Source organism: Scleropages formosus, chromosome 10 (genome assembly GCF_900964775.1).
Source record: "Scleropages formosus chromosome 10, fSclFor1.1, whole genome shotgun sequence".
Lineage (NCBI taxonomy): Eukaryota > Metazoa > Chordata > Actinopteri > Osteoglossiformes > Osteoglossidae > Scleropages > Scleropages formosus.
Window position 1 is genome coordinate 13,379,655 of NC_041815.1, and position 19,536 is coordinate 13,399,190.

General features: G+C 36.8%; 5 protein-coding genes across 5 annotated transcripts; all 5 read left to right on the top strand.

Annotated features, from left to right (window-relative positions):
* Window positions 1–922: 922 nt before the first annotated feature.
* On the top strand, window positions 923–1,855 carry LOC108922407 (putative olfactory receptor 7A2). Its single transcript, XM_018732514.1, has one exon. It carries the CDS (start codon window positions 923–925, stop codon window positions 1,853–1,855), a length of 933 nt encoding a protein of 310 aa, XP_018588030.1.
* Window positions 1,856–4,963: 3,108 nt separating this feature from the next.
* LOC108922406 (olfactory receptor 4E1-like) lies at window positions 4,964–5,884 on the top strand. The gene has a single exon (XM_018732513.2). It carries the CDS (start codon window positions 4,964–4,966, stop codon window positions 5,882–5,884), a length of 921 nt encoding a protein of 306 aa, XP_018588029.2.
* Window positions 5,885–9,686: 3,802 nt separating this feature from the next.
* Window positions 9,687–10,607, top strand: LOC114911700 (olfactory receptor 4E1-like). Its single transcript, XM_029255872.1, has one exon. It carries the CDS (start codon window positions 9,687–9,689, stop codon window positions 10,605–10,607), a length of 921 nt encoding a protein of 306 aa, XP_029111705.1.
* Window positions 10,608–14,408: 3,801 nt separating this feature from the next.
* On the top strand, window positions 14,409–15,359 carry LOC108922405 (olfactory receptor 10J5-like). Its single transcript, XM_018732512.1, has one exon. It carries the CDS (start codon window positions 14,409–14,411, stop codon window positions 15,357–15,359), a length of 951 nt encoding a protein of 316 aa, XP_018588028.1.
* Window positions 15,360–18,311: 2,952 nt separating this feature from the next.
* LOC108922404 (olfactory receptor 4E1-like) lies at window positions 18,312–19,247 on the top strand. Its single transcript, XM_018732511.1, has one exon. The coding sequence runs from the start codon at window positions 18,312–18,314 to the stop codon at window positions 19,245–19,247; it is 936 nt and encodes a 311-aa protein (XP_018588027.1).
* The last annotated feature ends 289 nt before the right edge of the window (window positions 19,248–19,536 follow it).

Here is a 19,536-nt window from a genome sequence, read left to right on the forward strand (position 1 = left end):
AACCCAAAAGAAAAATTAGATGACAAAGTCAGACTTTTTTAGGATCAAGAAATTGTGCATGTTTTTTTTTGTCAGACAACTGAAACATCATGTGATATTGTGTCACCCAGACATTATCAAGTGGTGAACCCATTCAGAGGTTTATTTGATTAAGTCCGTGAACTGCAGAACTGTCTTTTAACAAGACATCACACACCAGCCCAGACAATACACACTAATGCAGGCACAAGCAACACAAGAAGCACAGGCATAGAAGGCTGCAGGCAACCACAATGATCTAAAGATTGTCTCCAAGGGCTTTGCTCAGTAATACTGGCTAAAAAGAGACTCCGCAGCCCTGCTTCAGGCAGTCTATCTTTTTAAGTACTGCGCTCATTAAAAAATTGGAAATCTGGTCTGCTTAGAGAGTGTAGGTTGCTGGAGGAGGTGACTGCTGGTGTTCACTAAAGGTACTGCTCAGAGAGAGGTTGTGACACATTTCCATTACGAGTGGATGTACAGCAATTACAAATCCATGTCATTATCTAAGCACTAGTGGGTTAAATCTATAGGGACAGTGATAATGTGTCACAGGTCAACATCCAACATTACAGTCTGTACATATAAAACACCCTGAACGATGAGTAAGCGCATCATTTGAAACCAGAATGTTTTCATTGAGAGAGGCAGGGGCTAAATAACTGCTTATTTGCTTAGTTATATGAGAGATATTTCTATTTGTATATGTAAACACATAGCTTGAAGTCAATGCAAAACCAGAAAAAACTGGATTAAAATTTTGAACATTTTCTTTGTTTGACTGTTTTCCCACTCCTAATGGGTTAAAACTGTTATGCGCCAAGAAAAAGCTAAAAGAAGAAGGAAATTTAAAAAAAGAAAAAAAAAAAACGATCCTTTGTTGCTGTGAACCACTTCAGCTAAGATGGAGAATTCATCTAAGGAGATCATTTTCACCCTCACTGGTCTGAATGACACAAGAACAAACAAGCACATTTATTTTGTTTTTGCCCTTCTCTCTTACCTCTTTACGCTTTTTGCAAACTTGACACTGATTGCGACCATTGTGCTGGACAAAGTTCTCCATGAACCCATGCACATCTTCCTGTGCAATCTTTGTGTTAATGGGATTTTTGGTGCTACTGGATTCTACCTTAAATTTCTCATTAACCTTTTATCAGACTCTCATGTGGTGTCATATAGTGCATGTATGACTCAAACATTTGTAATCTACATATACCTGTTTTTCGAATTCACACATCTGACGGTCATGGCTTATGACAGGTATGTTGCCATATGCAGGCCACTGGAGTATCACTGCATTATGACTCCTCGGAAAGTTGGAACATTACTGCTAGTAGCATGGCTTCTGCCTTTCTGTGAGGCAAATGTTGGGCTTATTTTGACACTCCGTCTGTCCCTTTGTCAGTTTAAGATCAACAAACTTTACTGTTTCAATTGGGATGTGGTAAAACTGTCCTGCACAGACACAACATCCAACAATTTATATGGTTACTTTCTGATGCTTTTGCATGTTTGCCAAGCCATATTTATAATAATCTCATATATCCACATCATCCGGACATGCCTGCAGTCCTGGGAAGAGCAGAGTAAGTTCATGGAGACCTGCATGCCTCACCTGATTACGTTGATCAACTTCACTTTGTTTCTTTTATTTGATGTCATGTATGCACGATATGGCTCAGACAACAGTCTGCAGACTCTTCGTAACATCCTGTCTGTGGAGTACCTCATCATTCCCCCTGTGCTTAATCCCCTGATTTATGGGTGGAAGCTAAAACAGATACGTAAGAGTATGTGGGGTTTGTGCAACAGCAAAGTTAGTACACTCAGATGAACTGCAGAATATTTATGCACAGCAAATAAAAAGGTATATGTGTAAATAGTTCAAATTATGTAATTCCAAATTATATTCAGATTGATTTTCTTTTAGCAAGAGTATTTGTAGTTAGTTTTTTATTACTTTTTTTTCTGATTTTTTTTAAATGGCAGGGGGGAATCAGGGTGGATATCTGGAGAGTACATGACTCATGTGAAAATCAAATGCAATTCACAGTCATATGTTTTATTAGGAATTTTGCATGCTATTGTTTATGCATGACAGTGCTTGAAAAAAAATGTTTGTGTGTATCCTATATATGTTTTCTTAACCTCTTTCTTCATTGTAAGGGTATTTGGGTTAGGTGCTGTTTCTAATGGTACAGCCTAATCTTTAGTTCAAGCACTTATATAATTGCATGAGTAATTTGAAATAAATCATATGAAGTCTGTTAAAAATTAAAGTCTACAAAAAACAAAATGTTTCAACTTCTCTGCTTGCAAATCACTAAAATACTGTTTGCATTATGACCATGCTACACTGGTAATCTGCAGGAAAGCCAAGGGAGCACAAATTGTGCCATACTCTTATTGTTCAGGTAATTGCTACCTTTCCTTTGTTGTTCAACCAGAGTACTGAGAACATTTTTGTTGAACACTACCTGTTCTTTACTCTTTAGTATTTACTGAAGTGTAATACTGTACTACTCAAGAGTGTCAGAGAGTTTAACACCATCTTTCATTCAGATTGTTAAAGAGGCAGGCCATCTGTAAGTTGGCATCAAAAAGTATTATCACGTAAACTGTATGGGATATATTATAAAATACATCATTTCCATATTGTGAATGTTACTGATAATGAAATTCCTTAAATTCTGCTAGTAATAGATATAATGACAGCACCTAAATCACCCATGTTCCTTAATCACAGTACATATGTTACACTGTATGTGTGGTCCTCTTTGCTAATTGCTGTATGCTGGTGGGCTTCTTGTAACTTTTTCACTTTCTCTAACCACTTGTCCTCGTAAGGGTTGCGGCAGTCCCCAGCTGGGGAGAGAGTACAGCTTGAACAGGACACAAGATAATCACAGCGCAGCCACACACACACATGCACAATGGGCAATTTTGAATCGTCAATACACTTGTACTGCAAGTCTTTAGAAAGTGGGACGAAACCTGAGCACCCAGGGGAACTCACACACACACAGGGAGAACATGCAAACTCTGAGCAAAACATGAGCTACCCACATCAGAAAAGCCTGGATAGTATGATATAGCCCAGATGGTATGGCGCAGCAACACTGCCTGCTGTGCAGGTGAAATGGGTGTAGAAAAAATAAAACAAGACTTATTGTTGGGTCTTAAGCACACAAAAAGCTGTTTTGTCAATTTTGATATAGTGATGTGTTAATATTTATAACAGAATTGCATTTTATTTTAATAGAATTTGTCAAGTTATACTTGATTTATGCATTTGTATATAAAATAATTTTTAGAACAATTATATATCTAATGCTGTAGTCCCCAGCAAATTTAGACAGGGGGTGGGCTTGTTGAAAGAAGAAAACCTACTAGTGTGAAAAGCAGGAGTTGTGCATTTTATTTCAAAGGTGTCTCCTATGAATACATCTGAAATTACACACACACACACACATTTTCTGAACCGCTTGTCCCATACGGGGTCGCAGGGAACCGGAGCCTAACCCGGCAACTCAGGGCATAAGGCCGGAGGGAGAGGGGACACAACCAGGATGGGACACCAGTCCGTCACAAGGCATCCCTAGCGGGACTTGAACCCCAGACCCACTGGAGAGCAGGACCCGGTCCAACCCACTGCACCACCGTGCCCCCTCCCAAATTACGCATCACAGATAAAAATCAGAAAAGCAAATCATTTCATTAATGAAATAATATTTAATTACTAAGGTCAGCGCTGATGACTGAATTACCAGATAAATACACAGTAAATTTTCCTGCAGTGGTGAAGTGCTCCATCCAAGGCATACCGCTGCTCAGCCTTGAGTCTCTTGACTCCAGGAAAGACTCCGCAACCCAGATCAGGCTGAGCAACTGTTGAAAACTGATGGATGGAAATACAGTTCAATGAGGCTTTATATTAAAACAAAATATATATACATTTCTGAATATCTCCTCAGAAGTTATATCTGAGACCTTTTCCACCTGCTTGTAAGTGTTAAAGTATCTGTCACTGTGTATGTATGCTTGAAACTTGTGAGAATGTAGAGGTATGTTAGAGAACTTGTCAATAAAATTTGAACTCAAGCATTTGGATGTATACTAGTACAAAACACATTTAATTTGTACAGATTTTTGACTCACTAGTAGGTTTTCTTCTTTCAACAAGCCCACCTTCTACTTGCCATTTAGTGAATTGATTCATGGCTCTTTCTAAAATATTCATTTTAAACTTCAGCACTTTTTCAGACATATGGGTAAATTAAAAGCCTGAGGTTCACATCTGTTTTCCAGCACAAATTGTTAATGAAAATATGCAATTTTTGAAAATACCCTCCTAACAACCTGGTATTTTAATGTGTGACCAAATTTCATTCACACTGCTAAGTTTCATCTCAAAACAGCACACTGTAGTTTATGTTTAGAGTGAAGAAAATCGTTACCACCAAAATCTAGCAACTGCTTTAGATGTTAAGTTAACCTTCCTCTTTTATGGAAATAGAAATAGAGAAGTTATATGTTGATACTTCAGGACCGTTTTGGTTTTTCTGAGGGCAGCTAATTAACAAAGGCTCAGATGAATATACATCTCCAGGGTGCTGATGACATTTACAGTCTGAACAGCCCTTCCCTCTTTAAGTCCTGTGCATAAATGGTCCAAATCCTTCTAGAGATGTTCAGTACTTTGATTTCCTATGGACCACATAGTAATATTAACAGCTTAAGTGTTTATTTCATTTACAGATAGACCCTTATAAATTATCTGTCTTACCAAGCTTTTTAAATTTTAGTACTGAAGATTTGAATTTTACCCTTTTTCATTTTTAGATTAACATGACCACATTTTCTGCATTTATGTCTATTTCAGCATAATGTAAAATCAGTGGCTTGTTTTTCAAAACTGATTTGTGTGATTCAAAGAAGAACAATGGAAAACTCATCAACAGCTGAATTTCTTACTCTTTCTGGACTGCAAGGACAAGGGCACAGTAGATCAGTGTACTTTTCCCTCACCCTTCTCACTTACTTGCTGATTATTTCCGTGAATTTTATTCTGGTTGTGACCATAATAACTGAAAAAACTCTCCATGAACCCATGTATGTATTCCTGTGTCACTTATGTGTTAATAGCCTATATGGGACTACAGGATTTTACCCCAAAATCCTACTGGACCTCCTGTCTGATGTTCATGTGATCTCATATAATTTATGCTTAATTCAACTTTATGTCATTTATACTTCTGTGTTGTGTGAAATTCCTATTCTAACAGTAATGGCTTATGACAGATATGTAGCAATATGTAGGCCTTTAGAATACCACACAGTTATGACTCCTCTGACGGTTAAGGTAATGTTGTTTTTTTCTTGGTGTTTTCCTTTGTCTTGGTGTGCTTTCATTGTTTTGTCTACCTTCAGGCGGCCTTTATGTGGCTCTCACATAGATAAATTGTACTGTGATAACTGGTCAGTTGTAAAACTCTCCTGTGTGCCAAACACAGTCAACGATGTACTTGGATATATTATGATCACTTTAGAAATAACGCAAGCATTCTTCACTTTATATTCTTACTACTGCATTGTGAGGGTGTGTCTGAAATCTAAGGAAGGGAGAAGAAAATTTATGCAAACCTGTCTGCCACATTTAGTGGCAATTGTGAATTTTATGATTGCAAACTTGTTTGATGTTATGTACAGCAGGTATGGCATTGACAGCCTTCCTTTGACTCTGCGCAACATTATGGCAGTTGAATTTCTGGTTATTCCGCCTCTTCTCAACCCCGTAATATATGGACTCAATTTGCAAAAAATACGGAGTACACTGATAAATGCTGTAAGATGCATAAGGTAACATAGTGGCCCACAGAAGGAAATGTGTAGAAAAAAATCTCTGAAAAGTTGCGAGTTGATATTAACTAGAACAACCTCTTGTTTATGTTTTGTACTGTGTTTCCACTTACAATATACAATAAGCTGCCAAACTCTGTCTAAATATTTACGTACTGATGCCTGGAAGTGTTATTTAATCCAAACTGGAAACAGGAAAAAACATCCTTTTAACAATTGGGTTTTATACTGTTTTAAGTAAATTATAAATGGAAATTTTATGAAAAATAATGTGTTGATTTGTTCAGAGACACTAGAATGTTCCAACACCCTAAGAGTTTAATGGAAACTGTATTCTCCTCAGGGTTTTATTCTGGTTTTCTTTTTTCAGTTATAGCTCAGTATGGCATTAGAACACTGTCAAGGGCTCAGGACACAAGGCCGCCTGAATAATGACACACTGCTGTCCCTTTACTAGTAAAGACATTTAAAGTATTTGGTTTACTTTCTCAGTCATCCCAGCTTCAAAACCTATAAATTGGGTGTGTATAAATTGTGTATTATTGTTATTTTTACTAATTCCATTCTTTGCTACTGTATCTTTCTTTTTAAAATGACTGACAGTATTTGCTCTGTTACCTATACAGCTGGATATTTTAACCAAATCAATTCAAACTAAGTTTTTTGTTGTTTGCATTGGCCCTAAAAACTATGGGAAATTTTCTAAAATTCCAAAAACATTTTTTCAAATGGAAAAATGGCTACAAGGAAGGAGTCACTTCAATCACTGAGTAAAACTCATGTTCACCGAACGATGTAGACCAAGAATTTTCATAAAAACAAACCAAAAACTTTTTTGACAAAATGAACCATTGAGTGTGTTCTTTGTACCACAACACTATTTTAATGTAGAGATTTGCAGACATGCATATAATTTTTTTTATTATTATTCTCACATTTTGGCATTTTTTTGTATGTTTGGTTTTGCCAGTTTTACTGGAAATGATTTTCCATTGGTGCATGTGTATTTTCCTGTAATCTGAGTGTGAATGAAACTTGTAGTGCTGCTGCAAGTGGTGGTTTTGTCCTGTTCAGAATACAGTTCTATACAGATCTATTGTAATTTTTTTCCATACTTTTGAGTAATTCATGCTGATGATAACAGCATACAGCCATATCATCAAGAAAAAACTGCAATCACGGGAGGTGAGTGTATATGGGTGGATTGCCCTCATAGTCGTTTTTTGTTAATCTTAAATCATATGTAATTTATCATACAGCTCATCATAAATTTATGAGATTTAATAGCAAAAGTGTAAATTATTGCTTTCAGGTTAGAGTTATTAAAACACATATATTTTCTTGACTTCTTCGTTGTTGAGTGTATCCCTAGACATTCTAAAATGCACAATTATGTTTAATTGAGGAAGGGGGTGTGGTGGCGCAGTGGGTTGGACCAGGTCCTGCGCTCCGGTGGGTCTGAGGTTCGAGTCCCACTTGGGGTGCCTTGCGACGGACTGGTGTCCTGTCTTGGGTGTGTCCCCTCCCCCTCCAGCCTTACGCCCTGTGTTGCCAGGTAGGCTCCGGTTCCCCGCGACCCTGTATAGGACAAGCGGTTCAGAAAATGTGTGTGTGTGTTTAATTGAGTTCCTTTCATAAATATGTAAGTTTTCTAACAAAATATCTTATAATGGGTGGTGTAGAAGTAGACTGTTGTAAAGTTTATAAAGTATAACAAGCCAGTTGTTTTATTAGTTCTGATATTTATTTTGAAATTACACAAGCATTATTCTAAAAATCTGTGCAAACTGGTATTCATAACTTTAGCTATGCCATTCTAAATCCAAGCTTCATTTCAACTCAGTCAAAGTGAATAAAAAAAGAAAAAACTATTTGGACACCCTCAATATTGTGCTGGTAAATTTCTGTGCGCCTTATGACCTTAGCACACTAGATATCTATAGCAAGCCAAGGGAATGAGAACTGGTTCATGTCTGTGGTGGAAATAGCTGGGCCATGTACTCTTTGCTGATCATAACAACACCTACACTTAGCCAAGTACTTCAGCCAGGTTGTTGGTGATTCAAGCAAATAGCTCTATTCCCCCAAGTATGTAATGTTGCCAGGTGTAACCTTAAGCACACAGAACGAAAAGAATTTGGTGGCACACAAGAAAAGGTTGCAACCAATGTTCAAGCCTTCAAAGTCAGAATGGGTGCAGCCAGGAAAGAAAAAGTGAGTAACTGGCATGAAAAAACTGGCTGAAAAGGGATTTAAATTTTAAAAAACATATGGTTCAAAGGATTTTAACTTTAATATGCTGATAAAGGGAATTTTTCACTTTACATTTCATATCATTTGTACAGTTGTACAATTGCCCACAGTGCTGTTTGTGCATATAAGTATTGCCCCAAAACATTGTAATAAGGCTGTGTTCCTTTTCATCAGTAAACACACTCAAGCACTGACTAAGTATTGTTTTTTTTTTTTTTTACCTTGAGCTAAAAGGTATGGATAAGACTCTGTGATATCACGTACACAGTTTTGCAGCAGACATAAATGTCCACAAAGATAAAATTGTTCAAGCATATATATCAAATCAAATCAAATGAAATCATGTTATCATAATATTATATTAAGCTTGATAGATAAAATTGTTTTAAAACAACCTACTTCCAAGAGTAGTACATGCTGTTGTCAGAAAATACCAGTGTAATTTCTCCTGCCCTGACCAGCAAAGGTGCAAAACAGTACCTTTGAATACAATCATTGAATAGATCCAGAAAACCATTAAGCTTTTTAGTTCAGTTTAGCTATTTCACTGAATAAATTATCTAATAAAAGCTTACATTTTCTTCTGTTTTGTTTGAAGATACAGTATGATGTCACATCCCCTGAGAATAATTCTTTTACCAGTAGGGGTCCTCATCTAAAACAACCCAGTAGGACCCAGCACACCCATGTTCCATCCACCTATCAAACAAAGTCTGTGAAAAAAGTGAAGCAGAATCACAAAACTTGCTGAATTCCATGGAGACAACATACTCTTACCAGAGATTTTCCTTGCACTTTGACCACACCCATGGCCATGACCTCAGCTCTGCTCTTTGACCATGACCTCGACCCTTGGCATTGCTCCATGACAACAACCTTGGCTCTGACCTACAACCACAGCATAGCCCCTACCTCATCTTTGTCCTCCTGAGTCCAATCCTGTGTCTTCACATCCCAGGCACCTCATGACCCACTTTGGTTCCTGGTGCACGTTAGCCCAATTCACTGAATAAACTTTGCATTAGGGTTCATTTCATCATCAATCTGTGACAGCATGACAACAGCAGGTAATTATGGAAAATCAGACATTTTTCTAATTTATTTTGAAAACTGCAACATAACTATTTCTAATATTTTACATCTTTTCTTAATGAGAAAGGCTCATTAACAAATTGTCAGATGAATACACATCTCCAGGGTGCATATCACATTTTTAGTTTGAAAAGCCCATCCCACATGGAGTCCTGTGTATAAATGGTCTAAATCCTTCTAGTTGCACAGTGCTCTAGTAGTCTTCAAACAGAGGGCTACACAGTAATATGAATTCATACTGAAAATTCAAGATAATACAATGCTGCATTCATAATGGTTTATTCCATTTACAGATAGGTGAAGAAACTGTGGGCTGGAGATTTGGATTCTATCCTTATTCATTTTTGGTATATGAATGTAACTACATTCCCTGTATTCCAGTAAACTGCAACATAACTTAGGAAATATGTTGTATAACTACTTCCTTGTTAAAATTATAACTGTAAATTTCAAGAAAAGTGATGGAAAACTTTTCCACTGTTGAATTCATTACCCTCTCTGGATTACAAGGATTAGGGGGAAATAGATCAATCTACTTCACCTTGACTCTTCTCACCTACCTGCTGATCGTTTCGGTGAATTTCACTCTCATTTCCACAATAGTTATTGAAAAAACTCTCCATGAACCCATGTATATATTTCTGTCTAATTTATGTGCTAATAGCCTATATGGGACTACAGGATTTTACCCCAAAATCCTACTGGACCTCCTGTCTGATGTTCATGTGATCTCATATAATTTATGCTTAATTCAACTTTATGTCATTTATAGTTCTCTGTTGTGTGAAATTCATATTCTAACAGTAATGGCTTATGACAGATATGTAGCAATATGTAGGCCTTTAGAATACCACACAGTTATGACTCCTCTGACGGTTAAGGTAATGTTGTTTTTTTCTTGGTGTTTTCCTTTGTTTTGGTGTGTTTTCATTGTTTTGTCTACCTTCAGCCTGCCTTTATGTGGCTCTCACATAGATAAATTGTACTGTGATAACTGGTCAGTTGTAAAACTCTCCTGTGTGCCGAACACAGTCAACAATGTACTTGGATATATTATGATCACTTTAGAAATAACGCAAGCATTCTTCACTTTATATTCTTACTACTGCATTGTGAGGGTGTGTCTGAAATCTAAGGAAGGGAGAAGCAAATTTATGCAGACCTGTCTGCCACATTTAGTGGCAATTGTGAATTTTATGATTGCAAACTTGTTTGATGTTATGTACAGCAGGTATGGCTCTGACAGACTCCCTTTGACTCTGCGCAACATTATGGCTGTTGAATTTCTGGTTATTCCGCCTCTTCTCAACCCCATAATATATGGACTCAATTTGCAAAAAATACGGAGTACACTGATAAATGCTGTAAGATGCATAAGGTAACATAGTGGCCCACAGAAGGAAATGTGTAGAAAAAAATCTCTGAAAAGTTGCGAGTTGATATTAACTAGAACAACCTCTTGTTTATGTTTTGTACTGTGTTTCCACTTACAATATACAATAAGCTGCCAAACTCTGTCTAAATATTTACGTACTTATGCCTGGAAGTGTTACTCAATCCACCTGGAAACAGGAAAAAACATCCTTTTAACAATTGGGTTTTATACTGTTTTAAGTAAATTATAAATGGAAATTTTATGAAAAATAATGTGTTGATTTGTTCAGAGACACTAGAATGTTCCAACACCCTAAGAGTTTAATGGAAACTGTATTCTCCTCAGGGTTTTATTCTGGTTTTCTTTTTTCAGTTATAGCTCAGTATGGCATTAGAACACTGTCAAGGGCTCAGGACACAAGGCCGCCTGAATAATGACACACTGCTGTCCCTTTACTAGTAAAGACATTTAAAGTATTTGGTTTACTTTCTCAGTCATCCCAGCTTCAAAACCTATAAATTGGGTGTGTATAAATTGTGTATTATTGTTATTTTTACTAATTCCATTCTTTGCTACTGTATCTTTCTTTTTAAAATGACTGACAGTATTTGCTCTGTTACCTATACAGCTGGATATTTTAACCAAATCAATTCAAACTAAGTTTTTTGTTGTTTGCATTGGCCCTAAAAACTATGGGAAATTTTCTAAAATTCCAAAAACATTTTTTCAAATGGAAAAATGGCTACAAGGAAGGAGTCACTTCAATCACTGAGTAAAACTCATGTTCACCGAACGATGTAGACCAAGAATTTTCATAAAAACAAACCAAAAACTTTTTTGACAAAATGAACCATTGAGTGTGTTCTTTGTACCACAACACTATTTTAATGTAGAGATTTGCAGACATGCATATAATTTTTTTTATTATTATTCTCACATTTTGGCATTTTTTTGTATGTTTGGTTTTGCCAGTTTTACTGGAAATGATTTTCCATTGGTGCATGTGTATTTTCCTGTAATCTGAGTGTGAATGAAACTTGTAGTGTTGCTGCAAGTGGTGGTTTTGTCCTGTTCAGAATACAGTTCTATACAGATCTATTGTAATTTTTTTCCATACTTTTGAGTAATTCATGCTGATGATAACAGCATACAGCCATATCATCAAGAAAAAACTGCAATCACGGGAGGTGAGTGTATATGGGTGGATTGCCCTCATAGTCGTTTTTTGTTAATCTTAAATCATATGTAATTTATCATACAGCTCATCATAAATTTATGAGATTTAATAGCAAAAGTGTAAATTATTGCTTTCAGGTTAGAGTTATTAAAACACATATATTTTCTTGACTTCTTCGTTGTTGAGTGTATCCCTAGACATTCTAAAATGCACAATTATGTTTAATTGAGGAAGGGGGTGTGGTGGCGCAGTGGGTTGGACCAGGTCCTGCGCTCCGGTGGGTCTGAGGTTCGAGTCCCACTTGGGGTGCCTTGCGACGGACTGGTGTCCTGTCTTGGGTGTGTCCCCTCCCCCTCCAGCCTTACGCCCTGTGTTGCCAGGTAGGCTCCGGTTCCCCGCGACCCTGTATAGGACAAGCGGTTCAGAAAATGTGTGTGTGTGTTTAATTGAGTTCCTTTCATAAATATGTAAGTTTTCTAACAAAATATCTTATAATGGGTGGTGTAGAAGTAGACTGTTGTAAAGTTTATAAAGTATAACAAGCCAGTTGTTTTATTAGTTCTGATATTTATTTTGAAATTACACAAGCATTATTCTAAAAATCTGTGCAAACTGGTATTCATAACTTTAGCTATGCCATTCTAAATCCAAGCTTCATTTCAACTCAGTCAAAGTGAATAAAAAAAGAAAAAACTATTTGGACACCCTCAATATTGTGCTGGTAAATTTCTGTGCGCCTTATGACCTTAGCACACTAGATATCTATAGCAAGCCAAGGGAATGAGAACTGGTTCATGTCTGTGGTGGAAATAGCTGGGCCATGTACTCTTTGCTGATCATAACAACACCTACACTTAGCCAAGTACTTCAGCCAGGTTGTTGGTGATTCAAGCAAATAGCTCTATTCCCCCAAGTATGTAATGTTGCCAGGTGTAACCTTAAGCACACAGAACGAAAAGAATTTGGTGGCACACAAGAAAAGGTTGCAACCAATGTTCAAGCCTTCAAAGTCAGAATGGGTGCAGCCAGGAAAGAAAAAGTGAGTAACTGGCATGAAAAAACTGGCTGAAAAGGGATTTAAATTTTAAAAAACATATGGTTCAAAGGATTTTAACTTTAATATGCTGATAAAGGGAATTTTTCACTTTACATTTCATATCATTTGTACAGTTGTACAATTGCCCACAGTGCTGTTTGTGCATATAAGTATTGCCCCAAAACATTGTAATAAGGCTGTGTTCCTTTTCATCAGTAAACACACTCAAGCACTGACTAAGTATTGTTTTTTTTTTTTTTTACCTTGAGCTAAAAGGTATGGATAAGACTCTGTGATATCACGTACACAGTTTTGCAGCAGACATAAATGTCCACAAAGATAAAATTGTTCAAGCATATATATCAAATCAAATCAAATGAAATCATGTTATCATAATATTATATTAAGCTTGATAGATAAAATTGTTTTAAAACAACCTACTTCCAAGAGTAGTACATGCTGTTGTCAGAAAATACCAGTGTAATTTCTCCTGCCCTGACCAGCAAAGGTGCAAAACAGTACCTTTGAATACAATCATTGAATAGATCCAGAAAACCATTAAGCTTTTTAGTTCAGTTTAGCTATTTCACTGAATAAATTATCTAATAAAAGCTTACATTTTCTTCTGTTTTGTTTGAAGATACAGTATGATGTCACATCCCCTGAGAATAATTCTTTTACCAGTAGGGGTCCTCATCTAAAACAACCCAGTAGGACCCAGCACACCCATGTTCCATCCACCTATCAAACAAAGTCTGTGAAAAAAGTGAAGCAGAATCACAAAACTTGCTGAATTCCATGGAGACAACATACTCTTACCAGAGATTTTCCTTGCACTTTGACCACACCCATGGCCATGACCTCAGCTCTGCTCTTTGACCATGACCTCGACCCTTGGCATTGCTCCATGACAATAACCTTGGCTCTGGCCTACAACCACAACACAGCCCCTACCTCATCTTGGTCCTCCTGAGTCCAATCCTGTGTCTTCACACCCCAGGCACCTCATGACCCACTTTGGTTCCTGGTGCACGTTAGCCCAATTCACTGAATAAACTTTGCATTAGGGTTCATTTCATCATCAATCTGTGACAGCATGACAACAGCAGGTAATTATGGAAAATCAGACATTTTTCTAATTTATTTTGAAAACTGCAACATAACTATTTCTAATATTTTACATCTTTTCTTAATGAGAAAGGCTCATTAACAAATTGTCAGATGAATACACATCTCCAGGGTGCATATCACATTTTTAGTTTGAAAAGCCCATCCCACATGGAGTCCTGTGTATAAATGGTCTAAATCCTTCTAGTTGCACAGTGCTCTAGTAGTCTTCAAACAGAGGGCTACACAGTAATATGAATTCATACTGAAAATTCAAGATAATACAATGCTGCATTCATAATGGTTTATTCCATTTACAGATAGGTGAAGAAACTGTGGGCTGGAGATTTGGATTCTATCCTTATTCATTTTTGGTATATGAATGTAACTACATTCCCTGTATTCCAGTAAACTGCAACATAACTTAGGAAATATGTTGTATAACTACTTCCTTGTTAAAATTATAACTGTAAATTTCAAGAAAAGTGATGGAAAACTTTTCCACTGTTGAATTCATTACCCTCTCTGGATTACAAGGATTAGGGGGAAATAGATCAATCTACTTCACCTTGACTCTTCTCACCTACCTGCTGATTGTTTCGGTGAATTTCACTCTCATTTCCACAATAGTTATTGAAAAAACTCTCCATGAACCTATGTATATATTTCTGTGTAATTTATGTGCTAATAGTCTATATGGGACTGCAGGTTTCTACCCAAAAATACTACTGGATCTCCTCTCTAATGTTCATAAGATTTCATATAATTTATGTTTACTACAATTATTTGTCATCTACACTTCTGTGTTGTGTGAGATTCCTATTCTAACAGTAATGGCTTATGACAGATATGTAGCAATATGCAGGCCATTAGAGTACCACACAGTTATGACTCCTCTCATGGTTAAGACAATGCTCCTTTTTTCTTGGTGTGTTCCACTTTCTTGGTGTTTTTTCAATCTTTTATGTACCTTCAGGCTGCCTTTGTGTGGTTCTCACATCGACAAACTGTACTGCGACAACTGGTCAGTTGTGAAGCTTTCCTGCGTACCAACTACAGTCAACAATGTTCTCGGGTATGTTGTAATAGTTTCTGAGATAATACAGGCACTTTTCACTTTATATTCTTACTACTGCATTGTGAGGGTGTGTTTGAAATCGAAGGAAGGGAAAAGAAAATTTATGCAGACTTGTCTGCCACATTTAATGGCAATGGTGAATTTTGTCATTGCAGCCCTGTTTGATAGTATGTATAACAGATATGGATCTGCTAGCATTCCTTTGAGTCTGCGGAACATTATGGCTGTTCAATTCCTGGTTATCCCCCCTCTTTTCAACCCCGTAATTTATGGCCTCAACTTACAAAAAGTACGGGCCATCTTATTCAGATACTGTGAAAAATATAATGTTTCTCAGAGGCCCATAGAAAGAAACTTTTAGAGTAAATATTGCTAAGTGGTATTAATTAGAACAAGTCCTTTTCCAACTTTTCATTTTTATTCCCCCATGTACTTTAAGGTACTGGTATCTAATAAAAAAAATAACAAAACATACTGCTGTCTGGAAGTGTTGTTTTGTCCCATAAGGACAAGAAAGAAGCTTCATTAATAACAGTCTTATAAATAACAATTTCACATGCAAATAGGATATCTTTTGGCAATTTGTAAAGGAAGATGAAAAGTAAAAACATTAAATTGAATTGCTTTGCAATACTAGTATATTCATGCTCTTTCCTAATAGTGTAGTAAAAATATTTCAGCAGACATGTTAAAAGTGAGGGGGTGTGGTGGCGCAGTGGGTTGGACTGGGTCCTGCTCTCCAGTGGGTCTGGGGTTCGAGTCCTGCTTGGGGTGCCTTGCGACGGACTGGCGTCCCGTCCTTGGTGTGTCCCCTCCAGCCTTACGCCTTGAGTTGCCGGGTTAGGCTCCGGCTCCCCGCAACCCCGTATGGGACAAGCGGTTCTGAAAATGTGTGTGTGTGTTAAAAGTGGTTTATAATAAATATCAGCATTTAAAACTAACCACCAGAAAAAGTACAAAATAAAAAGTCAAAATATAATAATAATAGTTAGATAATGATAATATTATAATAGTAAGATAACATTTTTCATATACCGTGTGGTATTGGGTAGCTTGTACAACAATTCATTTATAGATGCAGGGCACTGAATCTTCTATGTGATGTAAAAGCCTTTACAGAAGCTCTACAGACACAGAGAGAGCACCAGTGATATGTCACTCAGTCTCAGTGTCTAACTTATTCCATTGTTCACTCATGATTTCGTTCATCCTCCGAGGACTCCCAGTCTCAAACCCGCCTATGAATTTCAGTTTTATGAAACGCATAACAAATGCTTTTGTAGAGGAGATTAATTAAATCTAAGTCTTGATTGTTTAAATATCAGTTTAATTACAAATGTCTAATGTAAGTCACACTTGTTGGTTCATAGAAAATGTCATTTAAAGACAAAGAACAAAAGATATTTTTTATTAAAAAAAGGAAAAATTTTTTTAGGCAAATCCATTGATTCAAAAGCATTTACACATTTGCAATCACACACAGTGGCAACGGAATGATTTTAACTGTACATTGTGCAAAAAAAAAAAAGTTTGTCAAAGGGGAGCCTCCACTACATTTACTGTAATGAGGGTCTTCTCTTCTTTTGCAAATATAGGACTAATTGCTAAAAGAAACAAACAAAAAAAGCCAGACCGAACTCGTAGTGAAAATCAGCCCTGTGTTTACAGATGACAAATTGAGGCCTTCATGTTTCTATTTTTTTTTTTTCTTTTTTACAGCTGGTTTACATTTGTTATATAACATATAATTTTTTTTTAATCCTCAAAATTATAAATAAATTCAATAAAAATTACATTAGTGAAACATTTATTTTGTATATTTGATATTTTATATGTACATGTGTGATTTTAACTTGTAATACCCTGTATGGTGGTACAGTGATGAAGTCTGTAGCGTTGCTGTTTCATAGCACCTGTGCTCTCTGGCCACGAGCTTCAATCTGAATCACTCTGTGTCGAGTTTGCTTGTTCTCCTCATGTTTGTATAGTTTCCTCCTGCAGTTTGAATGCATGCAACCTGGTTTGAAATTTCAGGTGATTAAAGTAACATTGCATAGGGTTCTCTGCAAAGCTACATATGACTTTGTTTGATATGATTTACTATTTCATTACAAATTATGTACTAAAAATAGTTCAGCAAACAAGGATTGCGAGTGATTTCAGTAATTACTAGAACTGCCTGTTTTGGAAGTGTTCTGACAATACTAAAAATCATTACCTTTGTTTTATGTCAAGCATTTCAAATCAGCTTCTCAAAGGCATGGATTGCAGTTATAAAGCAGTCTGCAATAAAAATAGGCCGTTTATGCTTACCAGCAAAAAACAACAAAGAAAAGAAAAAATATGAAAATACAGGTATTATTATAATTTTATAATACACACACACATTTTCAGAACTGCTTGTCCTATATGGGGTCACAGGGAACCGGAGCCTAACCTGGCAACTCAGGGCGTAAGGCTGGAGGGGAGGGGTCACACCCAGGACGGGACGCCAGTCTGTCGCAAGGCACCCCAAGCGGGACTTGAACCCCAGACCCACCGGAAAGCAGGACTGTGGTCCAACCCACTGCGCCACCGCACCCCCTAGTAATTTTATAATAGTAAGATGTATTGATACTCTTTACTGGATTGATTTTGACCACCTGATGATTTTATAATACTGAGATTTAACATGTTGGTCTGAAGGCTAGGTTTAAACATGTATTAAGCTGATACTCTGGACATAGTTTTGTAAACGATTCTCCCCCATGTTAAAACAATTGGTGTACCATGTTTCTCTTGGACATATTTTTAAGGGCTACAAACAAATCCCTGCACATTATTAACCTGTTAAGAACCAGAAGTTCTGAATAAATTAAATCATTGTGACATATACATTTTCAGACACTTAGTCCCAGTAATTAATCACAAAAGGCTGAAATCTACAGGGAAAATAGTGACGTCACAGCCAATGATTGAGTAGGGACACGAATAAAAGTGAGAATAGTGAGATATCTCCTCATTTGTGCCGGAATCTTGCAAATTTTTTATTGATTGAGACAGCGCTCAAACATGGCTTTTTTATGTTGAAGAGATATTTTTATTTTTATATACGGAACATTTCTTGTGCAATACCATAAGAAGGGATACACAGACTTTAGTTAATGGTGCTATTTCAGGCAATGAGATAAAAGGACTGATGTTATCATTTGCTTAACAGTGATTCCAGGACATCTGATGGGATGAAATTGCTATGGTGGCAGAAAAAGTCAAAAAGAGAAGAAAAGCGAAAAACAGAAACTTTATCCTTGCGCACCAGTTCAAATCAGACAACATGGATAACACCTCAGGAGAAATCATTTTCACTCTCAGTGGTCTGAACACAACCAGAACAAACAAGCAGATTTATTTTGCTTTTGTCCTTCTAACTTACCTTTTCACTCTTTTTGTAAACTTAACTCTGATTGTCACCATTTTACTGGAAAAAGTTCTTCATGAGCCCATGTACATCTTCCTGTGCAATCTCTGTGTCAATGGAATTTGTGGCGCTACTGGATTCTATCCAAAATTTCTTGAAGACCTTTTATCAGACTCTCAAATGATCTCATACAGTATGTGTAAAATGCAAATGATTATAGTGTACAATTATGTTTTCTGTGAATTAATTAATTTAGCAGTGATGGCTTATGACAGATATGTTGCAATATGTAGGCCACTGGAATATCACTCCATTATGACGCTTTGGAAAGTGCGAAAATTGCTGTTGATTACTTGGCTTATTCCGTTCTGTGAAATTTTTATTGGGTTTATTTTGACCACCCGATTGCCTCTCTGTGGCTCAAAGATCGATAAGCTTTACTGCACCAACTGGGAAGTAGTTAAGCTCTCCTGTATAGATACCACATTGAACAATTTATTTGGATATATTCTCTTGTTTTTACACGTTTTTCAGAGTTTTTTGCTGATAATAATCTCGTATGTTCGTATCATCAGATCATGTCTGCAGTCACAAGCACGGCAGAGTAAGTTCATGGAGACTTGCCTTCCCCATATGATTGCATTGTTCAACTTCATCCTCTCTTCTTTTTTTGACTCCATGTATGCACGTTATGGGCCTAGCAAAAGCCTACAGGATCTGCGTAACATCCTTTCTGTAGAGTTTCTTATTGTCCCCCCTCTACTAAACCCCCTCATTTATGGTCTGAAACTGAAACAGATACGAAGTAATGTGTGGAGGATGTTCAGCAGAAAAATTAGTTCTTTCAAATGATATACATATGTTGGCAACATGATATTACATCCAGTAGTACTGGTTCCTCCCAGTGCCTTGTCTGTTTTTTTATCTGTTTAAATCCAGCTCAGTTTACAGTTTTCTGCCCACGTTTGCATGGCATTACATTCACATTTACATTTATTCATTTAGCAGATGCTTTTGTCCAAAGTGACATACAGCTCAGCAAAAGTACAATTTATGCATTACATTAAGAGAAAGAGACATAGCTGCAGACATGAAAGTCTCAAGCAAACCTAATTTGTTCCCTACCACTTGTTGCACCGAG

What these genes read in the sequence shown, in the direction of transcription:
- LOC108922407 (XM_018732514.1), top strand. Translation starts at nt 923, where the DNA reads ATGGAGAATTCATCTAAGGAGATCATTTTCACCCTCACTGGTCTGAAT.
- LOC108922406 (XM_018732513.2), top strand. Translation starts at nt 4,964, where the DNA reads ATGGAAAACTCATCAACAGCTGAATTTCTTACTCTTTCTGGACTGCAA.
- LOC114911700 (XM_029255872.1), top strand. Translation starts at nt 9,687, where the DNA reads ATGGAAAACTTTTCCACTGTTGAATTCATTACCCTCTCTGGATTACAA.
- LOC108922405 (XM_018732512.1), top strand. Translation starts at nt 14,409, where the DNA reads ATGGAAAACTTTTCCACTGTTGAATTCATTACCCTCTCTGGATTACAA.
- LOC108922404 (XM_018732511.1), top strand. Translation starts at nt 18,312, where the DNA reads ATGGATAACACCTCAGGAGAAATCATTTTCACTCTCAGTGGTCTGAAC.